The following is a 23,363-nucleotide window of genomic DNA, read 5'->3' on the forward strand; positions in this document are numbered from 1 at the left end:
ACTCTCACATCTACGTAAAAAAAAAAATTACATATGCATTTGTTTAGTTGTCTGCAAGTCATATAAGTCTTTACTTATTTATTACAACTGAACCATTAATTCATAAAATTAGTTATAGAAAATGAATAAACTTTACTCTTAATATTTAAAATTAATTAAACCCTTTTTCTCAGATAAATCTTTAAAATCATATAGTTAAAGGGCCCTTAAATACAGGGCTGTTTTTAATCCAGTCCTCAGTGCTACTTTTCTATCAGACCTTCAAAGTGTGACTTTGCCCCATGTCTGATTAAAAGTCATTTAGAGCCGCAAATGTTATTTTTTGTTAAAGTGTGTGTCTAACATATCTGGATTTTTATTAGCAAAATCTGGCTTTGGAAAACATCTATTCTGAGAGTCTAATAACATGATATAAAAAAAATTAGTGTTCTCATGGCTTAGAATTAGTAGTTTATAAATACAATAGAGGCGGTTCACCCAATGGGAGATGCCATATTGTGTCGGCATTTTGGATTACAGGAGCCGAAAGAGGACAAACTTGTGCATTTCACCTGTATCTGGAAATGTGTTGTTGGTGAACGAAGAGTTAACAAGGAAAAACGATCGTAGATCATTCTACCACTTTCTGCCTCAAAGGAGGAACATCCAAACTTTATCTCGAGTAGAATAAATAAAAACACAACATTGAGAGTATTTTACCAGGTGGAAGCTGAGGGTGCAGCCCTTCTGCTGGACAGGTAAGATAATTCAATATAACAAAGTTGATCTTGCTGTTATGTTAGAAAAAAGGCAGAGGTGACTAGTTTGTCAGCCTGCAATGGATGAGCTCGGATACAAGTTATTAGCTGCTGTTAGATGTCCCTCGGCGGCTTCCTTAGGTCTCACACGCTTAAAGAGGAGGCAACCAGCTTGTCTGCCATTTGTAATTCATTTAGATCACCACTAGATGGGGCTAAATCTTACACGGTCCCTTTAAATATCTGATAAATGAAACCTGTTACCATAAAAATAAAAACCAACTTATTTGTATATATAGCTTTTAAAATGAACAAAACATAAAACATTTTATAAAGACAAAGCAACGATTTTTTTTCCCCCCCAAAAAAATGTTATCCAATGATAAGACATGTTGATCTACAAAGATATGTCCAGTTCTGGTTAAAGTTCAATTATTCTTTTAACATAATTCTGTTCAGAAAATTCAAATATTCTTTATAAAAAAACTAAGTTTCTAAGTGTGGCATTTATTATACTACTTTAACTGCTTCTTTACATCATCGTGCCAATATAAAGATCCATTGTAGAAGTTACAAAGGTCCACCTGTGGGTCAGGAGCCACAGGTTGCAAACCCTTGCTTAAGATGCGTCTCATCTCCAGCAGACCTGAAGCAGGGATTCAGCCACTTGATTCAAGTGAGCTGGAGGGGATGCATGTAGACACTGCAGGATGGTAGCTCTCTATCTGGAATCACCAACAGTCAAAGTTGGAAAATAAAAGCTTGTTGGGATAAACAGGAGTATGATGCTCCAATTTCTTACTGTGTGTACTCAGCTGTTCTTTCTTTCCACTCACAGGTAACATTTTGCATGCTTTGTTTCCTCATCTGGCTTTCTTCTTGCTGCTTTCCAATAAAATGTCCTCAGATGAAAGACTTGCTCTGCCCGGACCTAAAGGATGCTGGTGAACTCGATCGACATGCAAGGAGGGACAGACTGGTTAGAGTCCACATGACGGGGGTACATGAACAGAAACAGGCGCACACACACTGCATGGACAACATGTATATACCAAAACAATATCTTTTATTTGTAGTCCATCACCAACAGCCCTGGTTAGGCTCTTCTGCACCAAAGCCAATGGAGAAACACATGACAAGCTTATACAATAGATAAAAGAGAGGAAGTCAACCGGATGGTAAGCAGTACGTGTTTACATTTCCTTGCGTCTCGCCTCGCTAAAACGTTAGCCGGATACACCTAGCTCTAAAGTCTATAATACCTGACGATCCTGCTCTCTGCATTCAGCGGCACCATCCCAGTCTGCGGACCATCGTGTCTTCATGGATTATTGCTGTGGGAATGATTATTACCCAGAGTCAACAAGTCAAAAAACAAAACGGGAACACAACAGGAACAAGAAGAAGACACATAGCACGTCTGGGTAGTTAGCAATATTATTCACGCCGGTGAAGTCCTGAAGGTTTTGGCGGTGGTACGGCAAAGCTGCCGGGATCCTCACACTGAGTGCATGTAAGAAACAGAGAAAAGAAGACGCTTTCTGCAGATGGTCCATGTTTGTGCTTTTTTTAATAATACTATTATCTTAATGAGGTCATAGTTTGGTTTGTTATACACTGGAGTAACAAAGGAAATTAAAATAGACTAAAATTTTGAATAGCCCACCAATGGCAAACCGTACAGTATTTTAAGGAGGGGGGGCGTTCCTCCACCCCAATGAAAGCTGGGTAAGAGGCGTTAAGAGGTCACTGATAGAATGCCTATACATAGACACACACATACCACACAAACATACCATCTGTCAGGCACACAAACACACCCTCACGTATATACTGTACAGAAACAGTCAAAAAACAATGGAGCGAGAGACAAGATGGATTTCCACTAAAGTCTTCACAAAGCACAAAGTATTCCTCCTCCTCTCTCTGGTTCCATATCACTTTTGTGACAAATTTTTGTTTGTTTTTTAGTTTAGTTTTGTTTGTTTTTTTTATTTGAAAAAAAAAAAAAAAATTGACATATACTGTAGCATCTCCAAGCTGACTTTTAGTGTTAAGGTTGGTTCCTCTTTGATGTCAGTCATCTTTACAGTCTGATAATCAAAAAGAACAAAAAAAGTAATAACACCAAGAGTTTCTGCGAAATTGATGCACAACAATCTCGTACATTCTGCGAGTTCTTGAGTCAAAATTAGACGCGTGTGGCAAACGGTACACCAAAATGGGCCCCATCTTTTCTCCTCGAATGGAAGTGTCCTCAAAAGACATTACTAGGCAACAGGTTAGCTCTAGAGGGTTCATTTTCCTGGGCGCACACTTTAGTGTTTCATCTCATTTACTTGAGTCCCTCTGTTTCTGAATACTTGCTACACTCCATCTTTTTTTTTTTTTTTTATCTTCCTTGGTTATTTGTTCGAGAACATTCTAGTTACAAGGTGTTTGTTAGATTAGAACATTCCCTGCCCCGGACTGAACCCCATGTCCATTTCACGAAGCCTCACTTGGCCCCCCATCATCATCGTCTGCTGTGAAGGACCGCCCATGCCCTGTAGTGACATCATCATGTTAGGTGAGCCACCAGGGCCTGGGTGAGCCATTTGTCTCCCCTGCATCATCCCTCCCGGACCCCCAGGAGACATCATCCGGTGCTGAGGGCCCATCATGCCTTGGCCCATGAATCCCGGTGGCCGCATTGAACCGTGACCTGGGTTGCCCATCGGCATGTCCTGGGGGCCCATACCCCCACCGGGTCCCCCTGACATTCCCCCCATCCCCTGCATGGGCATCCCCATCCTGGGGGGGCCGTCACTCATCATGCTCTGCATTGGAAACCCAGACGGGTGAGGGGGTTTGCCTCCTGGGTTATCTCCTCCACCCCTGGGAAAATACGACAGAGTCTGGCTGGGTTTTTCTGACGGGATTATCCTGGACAGGTCGAATTCTGGGATACCAGAAGCCCCCTGCCGCATCACTTCATGAAGGTCTGCATCTCCAAATCCTCCTTGCATGTTGTTAAATTCCGGTCCGCCAGGTGTATTAGGCTTGCACATGCCCCCGTCACCCCCACCCCCATGAGGCATGTTCCCCATCCGTCCGCCCATTGGCCCCGGTTCACCCTGGAACCCCATCGGATGACCAGGGAAACCTTGGGGGCCGGGGCCATTGTGTGGGGAAAAGGGGCCTTGTTGGGACGGGGACTGGGTGAGCGGGTACCCCTGGTTTCGGTGAGGGTAACCCATGCGTCCTTGGGGCATCATTTGAGGATTTGGCATACCAGGGTCCTGTGGATTTGGTTGCATCATCATGCCGTGAGACATCATGCCTGGGCCCATGTTAGGGGCATTTGGAGAGGGCATCTGTGGGGGCATGCCATGAGATAGAGGCTGGGACCCCAAGGGGTTCATGCCCAGAGGACTAAGTGCAGGCATAGGTCCAGCATTTCCAGGTCCCATCATACGTGGATTTCCTTGATGATTCATTGCCATACCTGTGAGGGAAGAATATGAGACATTCAGTAAAACCACAATATTTAGAATAAAATCGCAGTTAGACAACGATCTGTGCTTTATGTGCTAGATTAACCAAAGCGGTGATTCAACTGTGCAGAACCACCATCTTCCTCCTTCCAAAACAGCTCAATCTCAGATTGGAACCTTATTGTTCACGGCTTTGAATTTTTTCCCACAGCATGATGTTTTATCATCGTTTTTAACAGTTGATGTGTATTTCAGGTTCTCCATGTAGACCAGGCATCCCCAAAGTCGGTCCTCTAGGGCCACTGTCCTGCAGATTTTAGAGGTTTCTCTGCTTTAGCACAGCTGATGGTGATGATTGCAGTTCAGCAAAAACCTGTTAATCAAGTATCAATGTAAATCATCTACGCTGGAATAGGGAAACCTCTAAAACCTGCAGGACAGCGGCCCTCAAGGACCGACTTTGGGGATTAAGCTCAAATTTGGTTCCAATTGACGTCACTTTGCTGTGAACCTTTACACTGATTTTGTTAAACCTTAATTAGTCTATCAATTAAAATCTTGAGGAATTCAAGTTCGTTGCTGCATACACTTCAGCTGTAATGCCACTGAAACCTGGTGTAAAACAAACAACACTCAGATTTCTCACCGTTGTTCACTGGAGGCAGGTTGGGAGAGCGAGCTGGGGGCGAGTCATCGTCTGAGCTTGCTACAGTCTTTATGGCATCGTGGTAGAGAGGAGTCGAACTGGGCATCGCAAACTTGGACATCCGGGACATCATGATGGAGAGCGGGTTCTGGGAGAGTGTCGGTTCTGGGGGAATGGTGTACGGACTGCCAGACGGGACGTTGCCTGGAAGGGACATGGAGCCAGACGGAGCCCCTGATGAGGGAGGAGCTGAAGGAGGCACGTTACCTCCTAGAAGAGGACAGCATAAACAAAATGACAAAGGGGACAAAAATACACATTTTATTTATATAAACATCAAATCAAATGCAGGTTTAATTGAATTAATTTCTCATTCTGAAAGTGAAAGTTTGACTAACATTACTTATGATATGGCTCCTTGAGTTAGTGGCCAGAAGGGGGAGCCACTGGACCATAACCAACCCCACCCTGGTCTGGTTTTAAATAAGTTACATACCACCTTGCAGCTTCTATTTTGTAATTTCTAGGTTAAATTTTCCATTACGCCATTGAAAAATAACAACTGAGAAAAATGCCCACAAAATGTTTTGAATGGTATCAATTTTAGATAAAACGAGAATATAATTTTTTTTTTTAGTGTGGAAGAGCTCAGAGGAAGAAATGATGCACACACCTGGCTCCATGCCCCCCATCATGTTTGGAGACGTGATGCTTAGTGGAGGCTTGCCGCCCTGAGGGGGCACTCCAGGACTCTGCATGGGTGGTTTTGGTGAGGAGGCCCATCCTGGAGAGGGGTTTGGAAGAGATGGAGACCTCATGTGAACAGGAGAGGCACCTGCTGATCCCATCATGGAGTGGGGAGATTTCATTGGTGCAGAGGTCGGAGGAGCTGGAGGTGCGCTGGGGCCCGTAGGACCACTGAGCATGCCGGCCAGCTGGGACGGTGTTTGAGGAGATTTTAGGTTCCCAGATGGAGAGCCCATCATTGGAGACTGAACTTGCCTCAATGGTGGAGACTTAAGTGGGTTAACACTGGGAGAGTTCCCCCCTCCTGCTTGGACATTCAGGTCTGCTGGCTTCCGGCCCCTCTGACCCTGTGAAGGACCCCCAGCTGATGAAAGATGATTGATGCGTCCGTTTCCTCCCGATGGTGTGGATCTGTGCTCTGGACCGAATGCTGGGTCAGAATGGGGACCCCTCATCCCCCCGGGGAATGGCCGCCCGGGTCCCATCGGAAAGTCTGCTGGTGTCTGTTCGGGGAAGGGAGGAACCTGCATGGGCCTGCCTTGTGGTCCCATACTCTCCATCGGAGGACCTCCACCTGTTCTCATTCTCATCATTTCATCTGGACTCATATTCATGGGGCCGTCTCGCAGTTTGGAAGGATGCATGTGAGGTCCCGGGCCAGGACCGGGGCCGATACCAAATTCTGGACCCATTTCCCTGCCCCCAATTCCTTGAAGCCTTGATGATGGACTCATAGGACCATCAACAGGCATTCTGGGAAACATCCCCATGCCGTTGCCAGGTTCCATTCCACCTCTTTGGTGCCCCATCATCCTTTGCACATCCATCATCATCCCAGGGGGGATGCCTTTCTCCCCACTCATTCCTTGGTGGAACATTGCCTCCTGGACTGCCTGGGGGTTTGGAAAACGCTCCCCACGAGCCCCAGGCCCAGGAAACATTCCTCCAGGTCCTCCAGGGAAGCCTCGGGGTTCTCCCATCCTTGGAGGCATGTCATCAGGCCAGCCCATTCCTGGCCTTGGCATGCCCTCCATCTCAGGATTCATCATGCCAGAGAAGCCAGGCATCCTCTGCATGTGAGGGCCCATACCCCTGGGACCGGGCCCCATGCCCATTCGGTCTGGGTAATGTTCTGGTGGACCACCTGGCCCGCCCCACATCTCTCCTGGACCCATCTGATAAGGGGGTGGGGGTCCCCGCATCATTCCCCGTGGACCAGGGTGCATCATGTCTGGAGGAAGGGGCCGGTGTTGCATTTCCTGCTTTTTCCTCTTCTCCTCATAAAACTCCTGCTGTAACTTCAGCCATGCCACCTGTTCTGGGGTCATCTGATCTCCTTCTCCACACCCGCCTGGCCCACCAGGACCACCTGGTGGGACCATGTCATCCGTTGGAAATAAAGGCATGTCCCTTGGACCATGTGGGGGCCCAAAGGGGGGGCCCTGTGGACGTGGTCCTCCAGGTCCGCCCGGCGGTCCAAGGCTTTGGGATTGTGCGATCATGGCCTGCAAAGGTCCCTGCTCCGAACGCCTAGGTGGACCATCTGGAGCTCCGTCGTGGGGTCCCACGTGGGGCTGCGGGTGTCCAGGAGGTGGGGCGTTTTCGTCAGGGAAAAGCATGCGCTGGATATCTCGTAGAGTCTGCAGGGAACGCTGGCGGTGTTCCAGCTGTTCTTGGGACAAACCTTCGGTGTTGGCCTCCATGTTCAGCAGCTCCTGAGCCAGCTGCTGCTGTTGCTGCTGCTGCTGGGGTGTAAGACCCGATCCAGCTGTGCCTCCACCCTGTCCTCCTTCAGCAGATGTCGGAGGGTTTAGGCCTGCCTCCGGTTGGGAGACGGGAGTCTGATCAGCAGGGGCTGAGGGGTTACCGGGGCTACTGCCAGGAATATTATTTGATTCTGTGCCAGAGGACGACGACCCCTCCTGCGGAAGAACACAAGGCGGATTCCCTTGACTTGAAGCCTGTGGCTGCGCTTGATCCGCCATTCCGGTTAAGGACGGCTTCGATCCAGGCTGGTGGCTTTGTTCTTGGGCATGGGACGGAGACTGCTGAGGAGGCTTCGGGTCATTCCGCAGGACGGCAGATGCATTGTTCTTCAACATAGCAGAAGAAAGATAAATGTGTTAAAAAACTAGATGAAGTATGCAATGGTCTCTAAAAGCTGCAGTAAAACAGGCTCCTTACCAACATGAGGTGAGATTTATCCTTGCTGATGTTTTTCATGTGAAAGGCAATGATGTTTTCTGTGTGGCCAGTGAGAACGGCATCAGCTGCCCTGAGAACCAGAGGATAGTATTCAGATAGAAAAGAGGCAGAAGGTAAAAGACTCAACGCATCATGCATACACACCTAATATAACAAAACGTTTGAATTTACCGGACACCAAGACTACCTAATAAAACATCATGCCATGGCCACAGAGTCTGAAAATATTTTGACCATGGTGGGTTGTTAAAAATAGACGTCTTCCTCTCCCCATCTATGTGTGCTTCCAGCTCTCCATGACCTTTAGCATCTAGGACACTGTAATCCGTGTCATGCGTGGATATTTACTCCTGTTAAAACTATACACATCTTATTACACTTTTAATCACACCTGGTATGATTCCGTAAACTAGCAATATCTTATCTATTTACATCTTGTACCATTAGTAAAAGGCAGACTCTGCTTTTACTGAAACAACTCTGGAATCTGCATCAGGGAACCACTGGGAGCAGAATTAACTCGGTAGTAATTTTACCTCAAATCTTTGCAATTTGTGACGGCTTAACTGGCTTTCTGAGTGTCTTTACTGTAGTGTTGACAGGAATGAGTTTGACTGTATAGGCTGCGCTAAGCTTGTTCATAGTAAGGTTAACTGGGATGGCCGAGCCCATCACTGGTCTGCCAGTTGATCATTTTCAGAAGCTGAGGTTGGTTCAGCAGTCATCCATCAACCTTGCTTGAAATGAGCCCCAAAACCTTTGATAGTGAATTCCAGACTATAGTGTTTTTAGCCTAATTGTTTGCTAGAGTTGCTGGTCTGGTAGAAACCATGTCTATCCAACAGGTCTTCATTCAGCATTCCCTAAAATGAATTCCCTGAAAACTGTTCATAATGTCCATACCCTCCTCTATATGACTTTATACCGATACAGGAACACCAAAAGGCATCATTTGCCTCTTTTGATGTTATTATATTTGAATAAAAGATGCAAGAAGTAAACAAAAGGAAAACCTTAAAAGGAGTATATATAATTTCACCAGAAGATGGTGTGTTTTTCTTTGGGTATAAAGTAATATTTTACAACAACAAAATTAAAATTAATGAGAGAAATTCGACCATGACAAGTTCCAGGGGAAACCCCAGCTAAAACGTTGATTTCTTGTTTTTATTCACGTTTCCAGTCAATAAAAATGTTAAAAGACAAGCTACCGTTCTCTGGGTTCTGTTCCAAAGGAGAGACAAGCTTTTTCTTACATGTTTGCATCCTTTGTGGAGAAGACATAAGCAAGTTTGGGGCCTGGTTTCTGGCCACTGGTAGGTTCTGTTGTGGAGCCTTGGCCTCCCAGTGCATTGTGGGAAGGCGTTGAGGAGCGACTGAGTCCGGCGTTGGAGGTAGAATGTGTGTCCTGGGGCCTCACGTCACTCGAGTTACAGTCTGACAATGAAAACAGAGAAAGACACATTAGGAGGCTTTTAACAAGATGTAATTCCATCAGCAGATGGATGACTTCAGCTTAGATGCTGCAGGACTTACTTAAAAAACTTCTGTCATCTTCATCGCTTTCTCCTCCAGAGCCCCAGTCAGCTCCAGTGTACGGCTGCCTCCTTTCTGCAACACAAATCCTCTTTGCCCTGCTGGTATCTGTAGGCACAGACCATCAATTCATCAGGAGGGTTTAAAAGAGTAAGAAACAATGAGGAGACATGTACAGTAGTAGGAAAAAGCTGAATTATCAAAGAGAATCAGGCGTCTGGGAAATAGCTAAAATAAAACATGTTTCGACCTGCATTTAAGATGAGCGTGGGGAAAATAGCCGTTTAGTCGTTACCTTTTTCCTCATTGGTGGGCGTGCCACTCTCTGGCTGCTCAAATGACTCCACAGAGGTGCTCCTTTCCCTCTTGACCTTTACCTTGGAGCTCGGTGCGGACGTCAGGCCCTGGCCGTTTTTTAGCCCCATTCCCCCCGACACGTTTTGAGCCCCTTTGGCACCCATAGTTTTGGGGTCACAGGGGGAGGGCTGTGATTGGCTGCCCGTGCTCCCAGGTTTACCCTGATTGGGCATTTTTGAGTCCATCTGGGAAGCAGTGGAGGGGGACATGACAGGAGGGGATCGTACCATGGCCTCCGTCTTCGGTTTAGGGCTGAAACACAGAGGATAGATTTGATAAGGCTTCCACTTCTTTCCACCTCACTAATCTGTTTATCATAGCAGAAGCTCTGGAAAATACACGGAGGTTTGTGGTTATAAAATAATAAAATGTGAAAGTTCATGGGCTGTGAAGTTCTACACGTTCTGAATATCTGGAAAGACACAGGGCCATCCACAAGTGGCTTCTGTTGGAGAGAACTAAGCTCAGACAGGCAGTGCACATCCAGCTGAGAGAAAACGTCCTCACCACACCCTGCTCTCTCTGCCTCTCCTCTCTTCTTAAACACATAAACATACGGTAGACTCCAGCAGGTAGCGTGAAGCAGAAGCCATGTCCAAAAACTAAACCCACAGCTTTGCACAACTCGAGAAACGCGAATACGGTCCCATAACCGGCAGAAAGGAAAACAAAACCAGAGTTTTGGCAGTCCAGTCAGCTGTTTCCAAGGACTTCAGAACCATGAGTCAGCAGGGAGAACTTCCAAGCCCGGTAGACTCTCTGACCCCCGAGGAGATCTCCATCACAAATGTAGACGTACATCAAGCAAAGATCCTCTTTTTCACATCCGCATCACGCAGAGTGTAGAACAGGCTGGATCTCAAGGACCAAAACAAAATGTTTGGACCTCATCGTCCACAGCGGTTCTCAAAAACTTCCGCCAAAAACAATGAGGAACCAGTTCATGTTTTTAAATATAGAATAACAAATGCAGGTTTTGGTGCATGTGTTTACATAATTTTCCATGAACTCCTCCTCTTTTTCTTTATTTTAAAACACACAGATAACATTAAATAAAGGTAATCTAAAAATAAAAAATATAAAATTAGAAACAGTCCTATTTTGAAAAGCTAACATCTCATCTGTAGCACTGAAGTTTCATTCAGATGGACTCAGGGCACAACTGGTGTTTGAATTGTAAAGATCACAGCACTCTGATGTAAAACATCCAAGTCTCAGTTTAAAACTAACAGTTTCTCCTGCAGCTTAAAAGGATGAGAACATGAACCCAGAGTGTCAACCTTTAGCTGCTTTCACACAAACTGCAGCCAGACGCAGCACACTTCACACAGCAGGTAATCCTCTGGATTATTCAACATATACTGTCTTCTAACTTGTTGCTCTCTGCTTTGCTCATCAATTCTGCAGATTTCCCAGATTAAGAGGCTATACAAGCACAGAAAAGGAAGTTTTATCAGCCCCTTTTCCTCTAGACGAAAACAAAACGGCACCTTCCACAGAACGTTGTGAGATTCATTTCCTGTATCTGCTGCATTTTTTGCTGTGGGGGTTCATCACTGATGAAGAGTTAACCATTAAAAAAAGCTAGCTTCATTTATAACTTGAAGAGATGGTTATTTGTGCCTCATTTAACCCTGTTACAAGAAAAAACCAGAGGAAAACATTTCTGTTTTCCTATCAGCAGTTATTTTAATACACAGAATTTATGATTTTTGAACACTTACACATTTCGTCACATTAGAACCATTAAAACTGCAATGTTTGGTGTTACATGTAAGTTTCAAAGCAATTAGTGCAAAGGTGTGGTAAGATCAAACCAATGCATGCATTTACAAGACTTTGGAGTTTATTTCAACACTTTTTCTGCAGCTTGTGTATTGTTGTCTGCAATTTGAGATGTCCTCCTCTCTCACCCCCAGATTCTACATACTCCGTCAGCGCTCTGCTCCGCCCCGCTCACTACTTCGTGCGGAGTACTTGTCTGTCAAGTTAATCAATGAGAGCTGTTCCACATCCACCGCTACTCCTCCGCACGTCACCATCCACGTACGTCTTCTCCGCCACTCACCGTTAAAATACGGAACCAAGCTATTTTTTGCTCCGATCCAGTCAGGTCAAGATCCGCAAATGCAATCACACCAAACACGAAAAAGAAGGTCAAGAAGATCCGGTTTGTCAATTTAAAATATAGTAACGGAAGATCGGTAGCTAGTAATTATAGCATAACTCTTATACATTCCAAAAAACTAACATTGTTTATCTAAAAGATTTGATGCAAACTATTGGTTCTTCAACATACCAGGAAGCAGATTTCTCATCTCCATCAAAATATTTATTTTAAACCGAGGGGCTTAAAAGTTTATTCAAATCCAGTCAAAAGAAACGTCTTATTGCAGGAATGGATGAAGAGATGTTGAGTTTGGAAATAAAGTTCATAATAAGGCAGCTTTGTATGATCCTAGTTATCCCTGTTACAAAAATCTACAACAAAAAGAAAATATTTGGACAGAAACTGCACATATTTTGATTCTAATGGGGATTTTTTAATGCGTCATATTGAATTAAGTGTTAATTTCTGCATGTTTTGCTCTTATGAATTTTATAATATCGCGCATGCTCTCGTCAAACTCTGAGGAAATCAGAGCAGAACAGGGCGGAAGGAACAGCGGAGACTGTAGGCTTTGCTTTGCACAGGCGGTCTGGAGTGCAGCGGGGCGGTGACGAGGGATGTGGGATTTCAGGGTCAGTCATTTTAGCTGGACAGCATGTGTTGATATGTTATCCAAAGCCTGCACATTTTCTATTTTCCTCTTTTTATAATCAATTGTTCCATCACTCTGTGGCCTTTAGCCTTTTGAACATATCACTGATTTGCGTCTGTGTTTTTTGTTACCTCTGAAGCTGTCTGTTAACAAACCCCTAAAGCTTCAAGAGCTGGATTAAGATTATTAGTTGGACTCCGTTTACTAATCAGGTGGCCGCTGCAATGGGTTAAAATTGATTATTTTAGGAGGAACGGAATAAAAGGGGATATGAAAAAGTATATTAACCCTTTGTCTTCCAATTCACAGTTCTGTTTTCATTAGTATTAAACATATGGAAAGCTGTTATAATTATGTAAACTGTTCCAACTACCTTAAAGGGGTGTGAACATTCATCCAAGACATTATGAAGGCAGGCAAGTGCCAGTTTTAGTAGGTAGGCCAGTCAGCTTACCTCTGCGTGTTGGTGGACGGGGAGTTTTTTAGCCTATTGGAGTGCATTGATGGGGCTCCCAGGACTACTGAACAGGGTGGAGTGATGAGCTGGTGGGGGCTGCCTGTGTGTGTGAGCGGCGCTTTAGCTCGCACGTTCCTGGAGGCAGAAACAGGATTGGTGATGTTGGACAGGTTGCCCCGGCCGTCCTTGGTCTCCTCTCTCTCCTTCTTCCCTCGCTCCTTCTTGCTGAAATGTGTCGCTGCTGTACCTGCCGCCGCTGGCCTCTCCTCCTGCACCTCCAACATTCTCCCTCTGTCCTTGTCTGAGAGCGGGTGGGGGACGCGTATGTATGGGTGGGTGTGTGTGTATGTGTGTGTGTGTGTGTGCGTGTGAAAAACAAGGCGTGTAAAAACAAAAACAATAGTCCAGAAGGCTTTTCTTGTTCTTCGTGTGTTTATGAAACTCCCCCAAGGGGGCTTTCAACGGCCCTCGGGCGCACTGTGGAGAGAAAAGAAAGACAGAGTTAACAAGGGGAACAAGGGGCCACAGTCTTTAAGTAAAAGACGTATTCAACATGAAATCACTTGACTATAACTGCAACACTAGAAACTGGAAGGTTGTTTTTTTTTTGAGTAAGTTCAAGCTCAAAGATACTTGCATAAATTCAGGGTGTCCATTAAAAAAAAAAAAACAAAATAAAAAACAGCTAATGTTGTCTACAGGATGAGGAAAAAGTAAAAAAATTATGTTTATATTTGATAAGACTAAGGTAGGTATTAACTAGATTAGAGGTAAAAATAACTATCCTTATCCCTCTTTGAATCAGCTAACAGCAAAAATAAACCAGGTTTATTACAAAACAGTTATGCATTGCTTAATTAAGAACGGTTCAATCTGTTGACTTTGAAGAAACTTTTTAATGAAAATACAGTGTGAAAAAAAAATCCAAATTAGCCGTGTTTCAATCCACAGGTTTTGAGCGGATTGAAATGGCTTTAACAGGAAGTAGAGGCTGGAAGCTAGCATGGACCGCACATCTGAGAAACATGGAGAGGTTTTCAGAATGTGTTTCCATCAGGCAGGTTGTAATTGATTTGTTAAGTCGAGTAGTAATGACAAGGTTACATGCTGTCTTGACACACTGTCCAGCTATTACAGTGCAACCAATTTAGCCTTTACAGTGATGTTTCCAGTAACAGACTGTAATGGCTGCTGCAGCCTTAAAGCTTTAGGCATTATGTGATCTGCTCTGCTCTGATGCCCCCAACAGTTAGGAAGAACTACTCAGAAGCAGCTGGATCATCAGACATTCAAACTTTAGGTCATTCAAATAAAAGTACTAAATTTTCTTAAACTGAGCATACAACACAAATGCATATGGGAAGTAGCTTTAGCCAAAACTACTTCTAAGCAACTCTTCTGCATGTGAGATTAATGTTAGCTTAGTGCTTCAGAGATTTCAAACTTTTTTAGCTTGTCAACTCAAGATTGGAGTGTTTTTAGTTCAGCTGTTTACAAAAGGTACGCTTAGCTTAAAAAATTTTTACGCAAAGCTAAATGGAAATCAGCCAAGGTACTGCATTTATTTAATGCATAAAAACTAACTCGAAACAAAATCTTAATTTAAGCCTAACAAAAAATATAGATAACACATTCATAGTCAATAAACTATTACTTTAGTTATATTATATAAAAGTTCCCTTCTTTTAGGAACGCCTTCCACTAGGTTAAACACATTATATGGATTAATTACACACAGGCTTTTATTTCTGTTAATTATAATGACTTTTCCAATTGATGCCAACATAACATTTAAGATTAGAACATTATATCATTTTAATAAAAACAATGTTTAAATGTAAGCTTAATGAAAATGAATTCCTCTTTAAGCCTATTTTAAAAACTACTTTTAATCCCACATATGAGTCTAATGGGAACATTTTCATTTAAATATAACCGTAAGTCATGACAGCAAATCTGTGTCCAATGTTAATATATTGCAAAGGACTTTATGGTATGTTTGCAAAGTGAAGAAACAATGTTCCAAGTTTCATTAGCTCCTACATGATCATCATTTTAACCGCTCACTGAGGTAGCTGCAACACTACTGCAGAAGATCAATGATGGAGGCAACGTAATGAAGGAATAAACGGAGTTTTATTCAGCATTTGCACGATAACTTGATTTTTCCAAAGTGAAAAAAGAAATTCTCCCAAATAAATCCGTCTTTCACTCAGGTTCATAGCTGCCTACAAGCGACCAATGTTCTTATTTTTCAAATCATTTATTTAGAATATTTTCCTTTGATAGACCTGGAGTTTTTCCCTCTTCTGTCAATATTTTACTGTATAACATTTGTCAAATAGTCAATATACTACATTTGACATAGCTGAGGGTGATCACACATTCTCGATTTTGTTTAGGTTGTTAACAACTATTAAAGTTAAAATATAAAAGAAAATCCTTCTTCAAAACATGTGGAACAGTCTTAAGTTCGGGTTTTAAAGAATTGAGAACATGCTGCCAACATACAAAATATCTTACAACATATCTCTCAGCTGTTACTGCATCAACACAACCTACACCGTGGTTGATGCGAGTATAAACATAAATTCTGTATTTAGTGTGAGCTCAGCATTGGTACTACAGCAACAGCTCTATTCATACCGCTTTAACTCCTCTAGATAAGTCTAACAATTAGTTGTTAAATCCAAAGGACCCTCTTTCTTTCCATCTTCTTAAGTTATGGTTTGGTTTTATTGATTTAGATTTCTATGGATGCCTACTACGGAAAAGCACAACAAGAATGTAAAAATCACAAAGACATTTGAACAATAACAACTATTAAACTGGAAACCCTGTAATATTCCTACATTACATTCATACGTTACTTTTGATATTCAAAACACCAACATCAGTCCCTCGATCCAACATGAATTTAGTCCAGAGGAGTGAAACGGTCAGTTCTGCGATCCATTCCACCCCAACCACTGCATGTACGACCAGAACCACAATCCTGTTAAAAAAGGAGCCAGGCCAGGCAGTTAGATTACATTGTCATCCTGCAAATATTCAGGAGCTCTTCCAAAAACACTCAACATTGTAACTGGCTCCAGAGTTCCCCTGGAGAGAGGCAGACTGTGTGGAGTGTTTGAGAGTGGGGGTGGGGGGTGCAGACAAACACAGCAGCTCCTGCTTGGACAGCAACACTCTGCTCTCAGCTGGTCTACAGGAGGAGATTTACAACCGTTAGCTCCACAGGTCACTGATGCACACAAACAGAAGCCGGCTTCCGCAAAACCAAATCCAAATGAAACCGTGGGACGCTTCAGACATGTTAAATTCAGCCGCTGGTATTTACAAAAATATCATGTAAGGCATTTTACTGTAATGATGCCAATTCCATTCAAAAGTGACTCTCAGAAGCTCAGACATTCAACAGGCTGTTCTGATGAAGGCAGGGATTAGACTCTAGACAAAAAAAACCTGGAGGTCTAAAGTTCAGACTGATAATAAAGAGTTGATCATTAAAATCAGATCTGCAATCAAAGTCACCGAGCTTTAGTGCAACCGGACGCCACTTGCAGCCGCTCTACATCAAACTGGGATCATCAGTCGTCAAAAGTCAAATGTGTGCAAACTACAGCCCAAGCAGGGCTGCACAACATTAGGAAATCATGCACTGACAGTAAATCAGGAACGATTATGTGCCTATTTTCATCCATGACTCCGTCAATCCATGACCTTTAGCATTTTGAGCTATGCCATTTGCTTTCTGCATCTGCTGCTAGACTGTCCAACTGGTTAAATATTATATCAGTATATGAACATTAAGTTCATAACACTGGGAATTTACTAGCAACAAATATTGCTCTTCTTACAGTTATTTGCAACTATTAGACATGATTATATTTTGATATTAGTTTAGTATTATATTGTGGTATGTATTCACACTTTGCATGTAGATGATACATTTAGAAAGCTGGGGGGAATATCAGTCCCTTTGAATTCCAAACCTAATAGAGAAAATATTGATCAAGATGCATAAAAAGATATGATGGAGGGGGAAAAAAGATTGCTAAAAATTTGGATTTATTACCACTGAAAGCCAACAATAATGTTGCAATCCTGTGTTTTTCTATGATGGTTTAGCCCTGTTATCTCCTGTGCTATACATTCTGTATCTCTAGGATTTCACAAAAATGGGAGGAAAAAAAGATAAGGAGAGCTGGAGACAAAAAAAAGTTCACTCATCGATTCTGATTAACTTTGTTGTAGTTTTAGAAAGAAAAAATGCTCATCAATGGAGTAAATTGAGCTTAGCAACTGGAAATGGGCTTTTAAAAAATTGGGATAAAGCGAATCAAAAGGAGGATTAAAACATAATGAATTTTTATTATTACTGTTTTAACTGATGATTTTATTATTTCTAGACACTACTTAAATTCATTGTAAATAAACTAAATCTATATTTTTAAAGGCTATTACTTTTTGCTTTTCACATTTGTGTATCACTCAATTAGTAATTTTCATGAATGAACGTTTTATCTTGTCATTTTGAGCCCCCACTAGGTTATGTGCTGTTGTCTGTAGGACACATGTATTACACTGGTTTATTAAATATGAAAAAAAAAAAAAAAGTATTTTACAACATATGTGTCCTACAGATAAATAAATGTGAATATTGAAGCTTTTTGTTTCTTATTTCGAGCATTTTCTAAGCTTTTTAGGGGCGTCACATTATTAGATAATTATCCTGAGATCAACATGTAAACCAAACACTAAACAGGAGGAAAAATTTTCAAGTAAATAACAGTAAAATAAATCTTTTGTTAATTTAAGTCGTATGAACACATTGACCCATTAAAGGAAGATATTTTAAACCTAACTCGCCTATCTGATGAAGTGAAGTCTAAGCCGAGCCAAACTCCCAGTTTCACTTGCATGTTCTGCTACAGAAATTTAATATGAATCAGAATAATCTTTAAAATCATGAATGCATCAAACTGAGATAAAGGAAGAAACTTTACTAGTTATCTACACGAACAGTAAAAGACAAAAAATAAAACATGCATGGACTTGATAATTTTATTGCCTCTCTTTTTCCTGTCAGACTTAGTTAATAGTTAACCTTCAGGGTTTCTACTCAATCATTTTTTAATCTCATCCTTTGGAATAATTTGTAGCTTCCTGGATATTTAAGTATAAAATATCGACTTTGACCTGCTTACATATAAGAAGTTTGCATTTGTTTACAGGTTACTGTTAAAATAATCAATGGCCGAGGATATTGCACTTAAAAACTGCTGCTTTAGGCTCCGTGCTTTTAGATGCAATAATACCAGAGCAGGACAAGATGGTAGGAAGGAAAGAGCTGAGTAAAGCTGGGATTTCAGGAGAAATTAATGTCAAACGTACTATTAGGATTGCACAGCACAGGAGCCTCAAGTTCAATATAATTCTACCTCAATAGATACAATAAGCCAAGTAAAAATTAAACATAAAACAATTAAGTTCTCAAACCAGATGACTAGGCCTTGAGATGCTTTCAATCAACCAAAAACAACATCAAGCATTTCCTATTGGCTGAGATGTAGATCAAGGAACGTATGTCACACATATTTGGCAGTCTACCAGGAGAATAAAATAAACAGCTTTGACATTAAAGTAAAACTTTTTCCTTGTGGTAAAACAAACCTAAGAGACGTTGTCCAACCAAAAGAAATAAGCTAATGACTCAAATCTGGTTTACTGTTCTATAGAAATATATTTATACGGATTCAAGAATGACTTAGGTTTGTACTTTTCTACTTTTATTAAATGCATCTGCAAAGAAAATGAGGAAAATATAGACACACACAAAAAAAAAACATTTACTATACTGCGGTAATATTTTTAAAGATATTTCTAACAAAGTTTTTCAACCACAAAAATAATTCTAGTTTTACATTAATTTTACATTTTAAGTGTATTATTTATTGGGCTACTTCAATATTCTTGCTTTTATTTTTTTCATTCTGTCACTTTTAGTTCTCCATATATATCTAGTTCTTTTAGAGAAACGTTTGGTAAAACAGTAGGCCAGATAACTTACAATAACAAGTGTAAATGACCTTTAATTTAACCGTACACTTATTTTGCTTATCTTTAATGTCCTACTGTGTGCTTCCATTTGCCTGTCAATATTCTAATGATATAATAGATTTAACTACTGAGGGACAAATAAAGAATCCTCCTACAACAACAGCAAACATGCATCTAGCCCAAACTAAATATATTTGTACCTGTGTAACTAAGTATCTGGTTAATGCTAAAGTATGCAGCAACAGCACTATTTTTTTCTTTCTTTCTTGTCATATTGCCTAATTTCTTATTTAGTGATTAACTAGAGGAACAGGACAGCTAGCTTTTTTTTTTCAGCTCTAATTGTCAGCGTCAGTCTGGCTCCACCATAATCTGTGTTTTTAAATCAGACACATTAGCCTCCAACGGCTTTCCAACTAAACAGAAGAATGCAGGGAGGTGCACTGGTTTGTTTCCTTGCTTCGCTGTTTGTCATCTGACTCACTGTGAGCCGTCAGCTGATTAAAATGTTCCTGCGTTTATTCGCACCGCAGCTAAACGCAGCGCTGCGTGGTGTGGAACTGAAGCACATCTTGACCGGCTGAACCCTGTCATCGGGCTGTTTGTCAAGCTATCGACGGTAGCTCATGTTGTCCAAAGGTTTTACTAATTCACTGCAGCAGAACCAAGAGCTTCACTTTACCTTTTAAAGTTGCCTCTTAGCATGCAGCACCGCTCACTATTTTTTTTATACTTTTCTGTAGATCAGCCCAATAGAAAGTCCCTCTGAAAAACAGCTTTGTGTTTTAGTCTTATCAACAAAGATGGTTTGTTTTCTTGTTTTTTGTATTTTTACTCAATACGTTTGCAGATTTGAAAACTTCCAGTATGATTATGGTCTGGATAGGCTGCAGGGATCAGAGGTTCTGACCGTCTTAGTGCTTAAACTGGTGAGGCCCCAACCCACTGGGCTCAACAAAAACTCCCTCAACCTCTGGTACAGAAAGGGTTAAAATTCTTCCACCTCAAATGATCCATCTGTGGTGTAATTACCAGCATTACTATGCTCAATGAAACCGACTGGGTTAAAGCAACTCTGCAACCTTTCTCACAATTATTAGCTTCAGTTTAGATCAATTAAACATTTTCTCAGGTCAGTATTCAACACTTGCTGCATATTGATGTTCCATGTGGGCTACCCTTCACAAAAACCCACCTATGTAACCTAATAGAATGAGTCAAGTCAAACAGAGCGCCAATTAACGGCAGTCAGAGCTCATTTAAACACCAGAGCAAACCAAGCTAAAAGTTGTTTTTAGGCAACAAAACAGATATGACATTATCTAATCAGACATATTTTTGGTTCTCTGAAGCAGGACTCAATCTGCTGTTCCAAAGTGGTCTGCTCTCCAATACTAAAACGCAGAGGGAGGTTGAGATTTGGTGTCAGTGCAGTGATGCCAGTTGCTTTCAGGGTCGTTAAACCTGGAAGTTACAGGTCAAGCGCTTCTTGGGGGTAAAGTTTACTCACTGGGTGTGTCCCAATTCAGGGGGAGCATCACCTAAAGAGCAATTACATCCCAGCGCTTAGCAGAAGGCTGTGCCAATCCACAAATCTCCCCAGGACTCCCTGACAAACAGGTTCTTTGTTGGGCCGATCTGAAGTATCCATCAGGAGTATCTGTGGCCTGTGATTTCCCATGATTCAGTGCAGCTCAAAGCAAATTTGGTAAGGTCTGGCGGTGGCAAAAACTGAATAAAAACTGAAATAATGCGCTAAGACCAAAAGAAACGTTTAAGATGCTTTAACACTGAATTATAGCATTAAGCTCAAATATTGACTCCGTTTGTTAGGATTCCAATTAGTAAAAAAAAAAAAAAAAAAAGAGTTTCAGCGTTTCTAAGAGTCAGCTCACCTCAGCAGCTGTCAGCTGACCAGCCAGTCTTCCCTTCTCTTGTTACCGACCACTTATGAGGCAATTCTTAAAATCTGTCTGGGTGGGGTTATGTTTCCACATCGGGTCGCTATACTAAGCTAGTGAAACTGTTTAAGGAATGACAGAGAACCAATCTTTACGTCCCTTCCAGCACACCAGGTGAACTCAACCTCTGGCTGATCTATCCCTATTGTCTTTATACTGCAAAAACATTAAAATACAGCAGGCCTTGAAGCCATTCACATCAGCTCCAAAATGAATCTACAGAAAAAACATTTTTGAATCTTTAAGACATCACTTATAGCAACCTGAGGTACAGGCTGCAGCCCATTAAGCCCCAACTGGTATGATTGCCCTCCAGCGGTTCCCTTAAGATGTATTTTACCTAAATGTGTCTGATGCTAGGGTATGCCCTCAACAAGGCCCAAACAGTATGAACTGTCAATCATCTGTTCCCTCTAATTCGCTGCTAATGAGACATTAATTGGAGAGCTTGCTGACATGACTGTGACGAGGAATACACGAACGCACCTGGTGTGTACTCTACAAGCACAAAGACAACAAAGCTACATTCAAGTAATCAGAGATCAATCTCACTTTTTCTGCAGTCAAAGAAACTGAGCTGTCTGTCATGAGGAACAGCTCCAGTTCACTCTGGGTAATGGGAAAACAACATAATGAGGCTCCGCATAGGAGCTTTTTTCCTATAAATATGGAGGGCCACACGAAAACGAAGATGGAAAATGGTTGGACGGGATTTGGGGTTTATTTATTTTATGCTTATGTAACAGTCATCAAACTCTGGTTAGAGGGTAGCCACTCCCAGCTACGTCAGCAAATCTCCTTATGAGAGGGAGGAAATAAGCTTTTCATCAGCGTAGTATCCAACAGTTTTCTCCACAGGTAAGTTAAAGGATTAAAGAAGAAGGAAACTCTGACCTTGCTGCCAGCTTGTCTTTCATTTCTAAATAAGGAGAGAAAAAAAAGTCTCCCACACGTATAAACACACAAATCATCTCTTTTCCCCTCATCTTAGCCACGCTGTTGGCAGCAAAAAAAAAAAAGGCCCTGCTGATGTTTCAGCCTTATTTATGCAAATCCCATTTTGCAGTTCAGTCACAATAGAGTATTGCTCTCTCTTTCTAGCTCGATTTCTCTCCTATCCGCTCTCCGTCTGCTCAGCCTCCATCTCAAGAGCGGCTTCAGCCCATTATTTGTTTAGGGCAATATCAGACACATTATTTCCACCTCTCCTCGCAGTTTTCTGCAAGAACACACAAAACGCTCGGCCATCAGCAGCGTTGTGGAGAGGCGGCAGCAGCTAACAGCTTTCCACACATCACCACAATTTTTTTATTCACTTATTGTGTGGTTTCTAATTTATCTAAGATGTTGTTTGCTTCTTTAATTAAAATCCGATTTATTTAGACTATGTATTCGAGTGGACGTGTTTTGATGAGAAACAAGATCGCAAAGCGGCAAATATGGATTGTGGACTTTTTAAATAATCAACCAATTACCAGATTATTAATGCAAAGATAAATTTTCTATGAGAGGTAATTTCTAGTTTTCGTGAACGCTTTTCAAATGCTACTTAGATCAAATTGGATATAACAATTGGACCAATAACAGAGGCAATTTACTATGTGATATGGTACTGTGCCACCAAACTATCCATCGACGCAGACTCCCTAATGTGCTGTTACTGCAGGTCATGTTTGGGCCGATTATTCTCCAGACTTTTAAGCTCACAGCCAAAGAATTACTTACATGGTTATCTAAATACATTCTAAATAGTAAATACTAGTAAATAATTCTAAATAGTTGACGAAGATTTTCCCTCCTAAAGTTTCAACCCTGAAGTTTGCATCCGCAAGATTTCATTTTATTTTACTTCCAGCTTTTGAAGTTATGTCAGACTGTTAAGGCAATAATAGGAGCCTAAGGAAGAACTCTAGCTTTAGCTGAAGACAGGAGGGCAAGCTGCTTCTTTGTTATATTCTTTAAAACCTTAAGCCTCCATATGCCATGAAATCTGCCAGATTACTGGAAATGAAAGGAGTCTGTAGAAGGACTTGAAGACGGAGGGTCATATTCCCATCATAAAATACAGGGAGGCTGCCTATAGAGTTAGCACCAAGCTAATGGTGCTGATTTCCAATAGAAGTATATAAATCTATTAAAAGTGTCAATATAATATGTTCTTTGACTTTGTTAAAGTAAGCCATTCTTTAATTTCTTTGTTTGGTGGCACTTTTATAGCTAGAAAGAACAAAAGTTCATAGTAAAAAAAATAAATAAAAAACACAGATACCAAATATTTAGTTGCTGGATATAGGAAGTTTTCAGGATTGCGTTGAGAAAAAAAGTACCACCAAATCATCAGTCTATACAGCATTAATACCAGAATGGAGTATTTACAGAGTAATATTAGTTGCTCAAGCTATTCAAAGAATTTAAA

At 41.6% G+C, this 23,363-nt stretch overlaps 1 protein-coding gene across 2 annotated transcripts in view; it reads right to left on the minus strand.

Annotated features, from left to right (window-relative positions):
• Positions 1 to 3,065: 3,065 nt before the first annotated feature.
• Positions 3,066 to 23,363, minus strand: part of bcl9 (B-cell CLL/lymphoma 9) — a 42,393-nt gene continuing 22,095 nt past the window's right edge. For both annotated transcript variants that reach the window (XM_015402532.1, XM_015402531.1), the window contains exons 3-10: positions 12,921 to 13,400; positions 9,643 to 9,956; positions 9,348 to 9,455; positions 9,068 to 9,248; positions 7,791 to 7,881; positions 5,533 to 7,699; positions 4,860 to 5,129; positions 3,066 to 4,224 (exon numbers count right to left, since the gene is read on the minus strand). In XM_015402532.1, coding sequence (XP_015258018.1) covers positions 3,185 to 4,224; positions 4,860 to 5,129; positions 5,533 to 7,699; positions 7,791 to 7,881; positions 9,068 to 9,248; positions 9,348 to 9,455; positions 9,643 to 9,956; positions 12,921 to 13,207 — 4,458 coding nt within the window. In that variant the 5' untranslated portion in view covers positions 13,208 to 13,400 and the 3' untranslated portion in view covers positions 3,066 to 3,184. The remainder of the gene's footprint in view (positions 4,225 to 4,859; positions 5,130 to 5,532; positions 7,700 to 7,790; positions 7,882 to 9,067; positions 9,249 to 9,347; positions 9,456 to 9,642; positions 9,957 to 12,920; positions 13,401 to 23,363) is intronic.

This window comes from Cyprinodon variegatus, unplaced genomic scaffold (assembly GCF_000732505.1).
Source record: "Cyprinodon variegatus isolate N-32 unplaced genomic scaffold, C_variegatus-1.0 Scaffold1362, whole genome shotgun sequence".
NCBI lineage: Eukaryota > Metazoa > Chordata > Actinopteri > Cyprinodontiformes > Cyprinodontidae > Cyprinodon > Cyprinodon variegatus.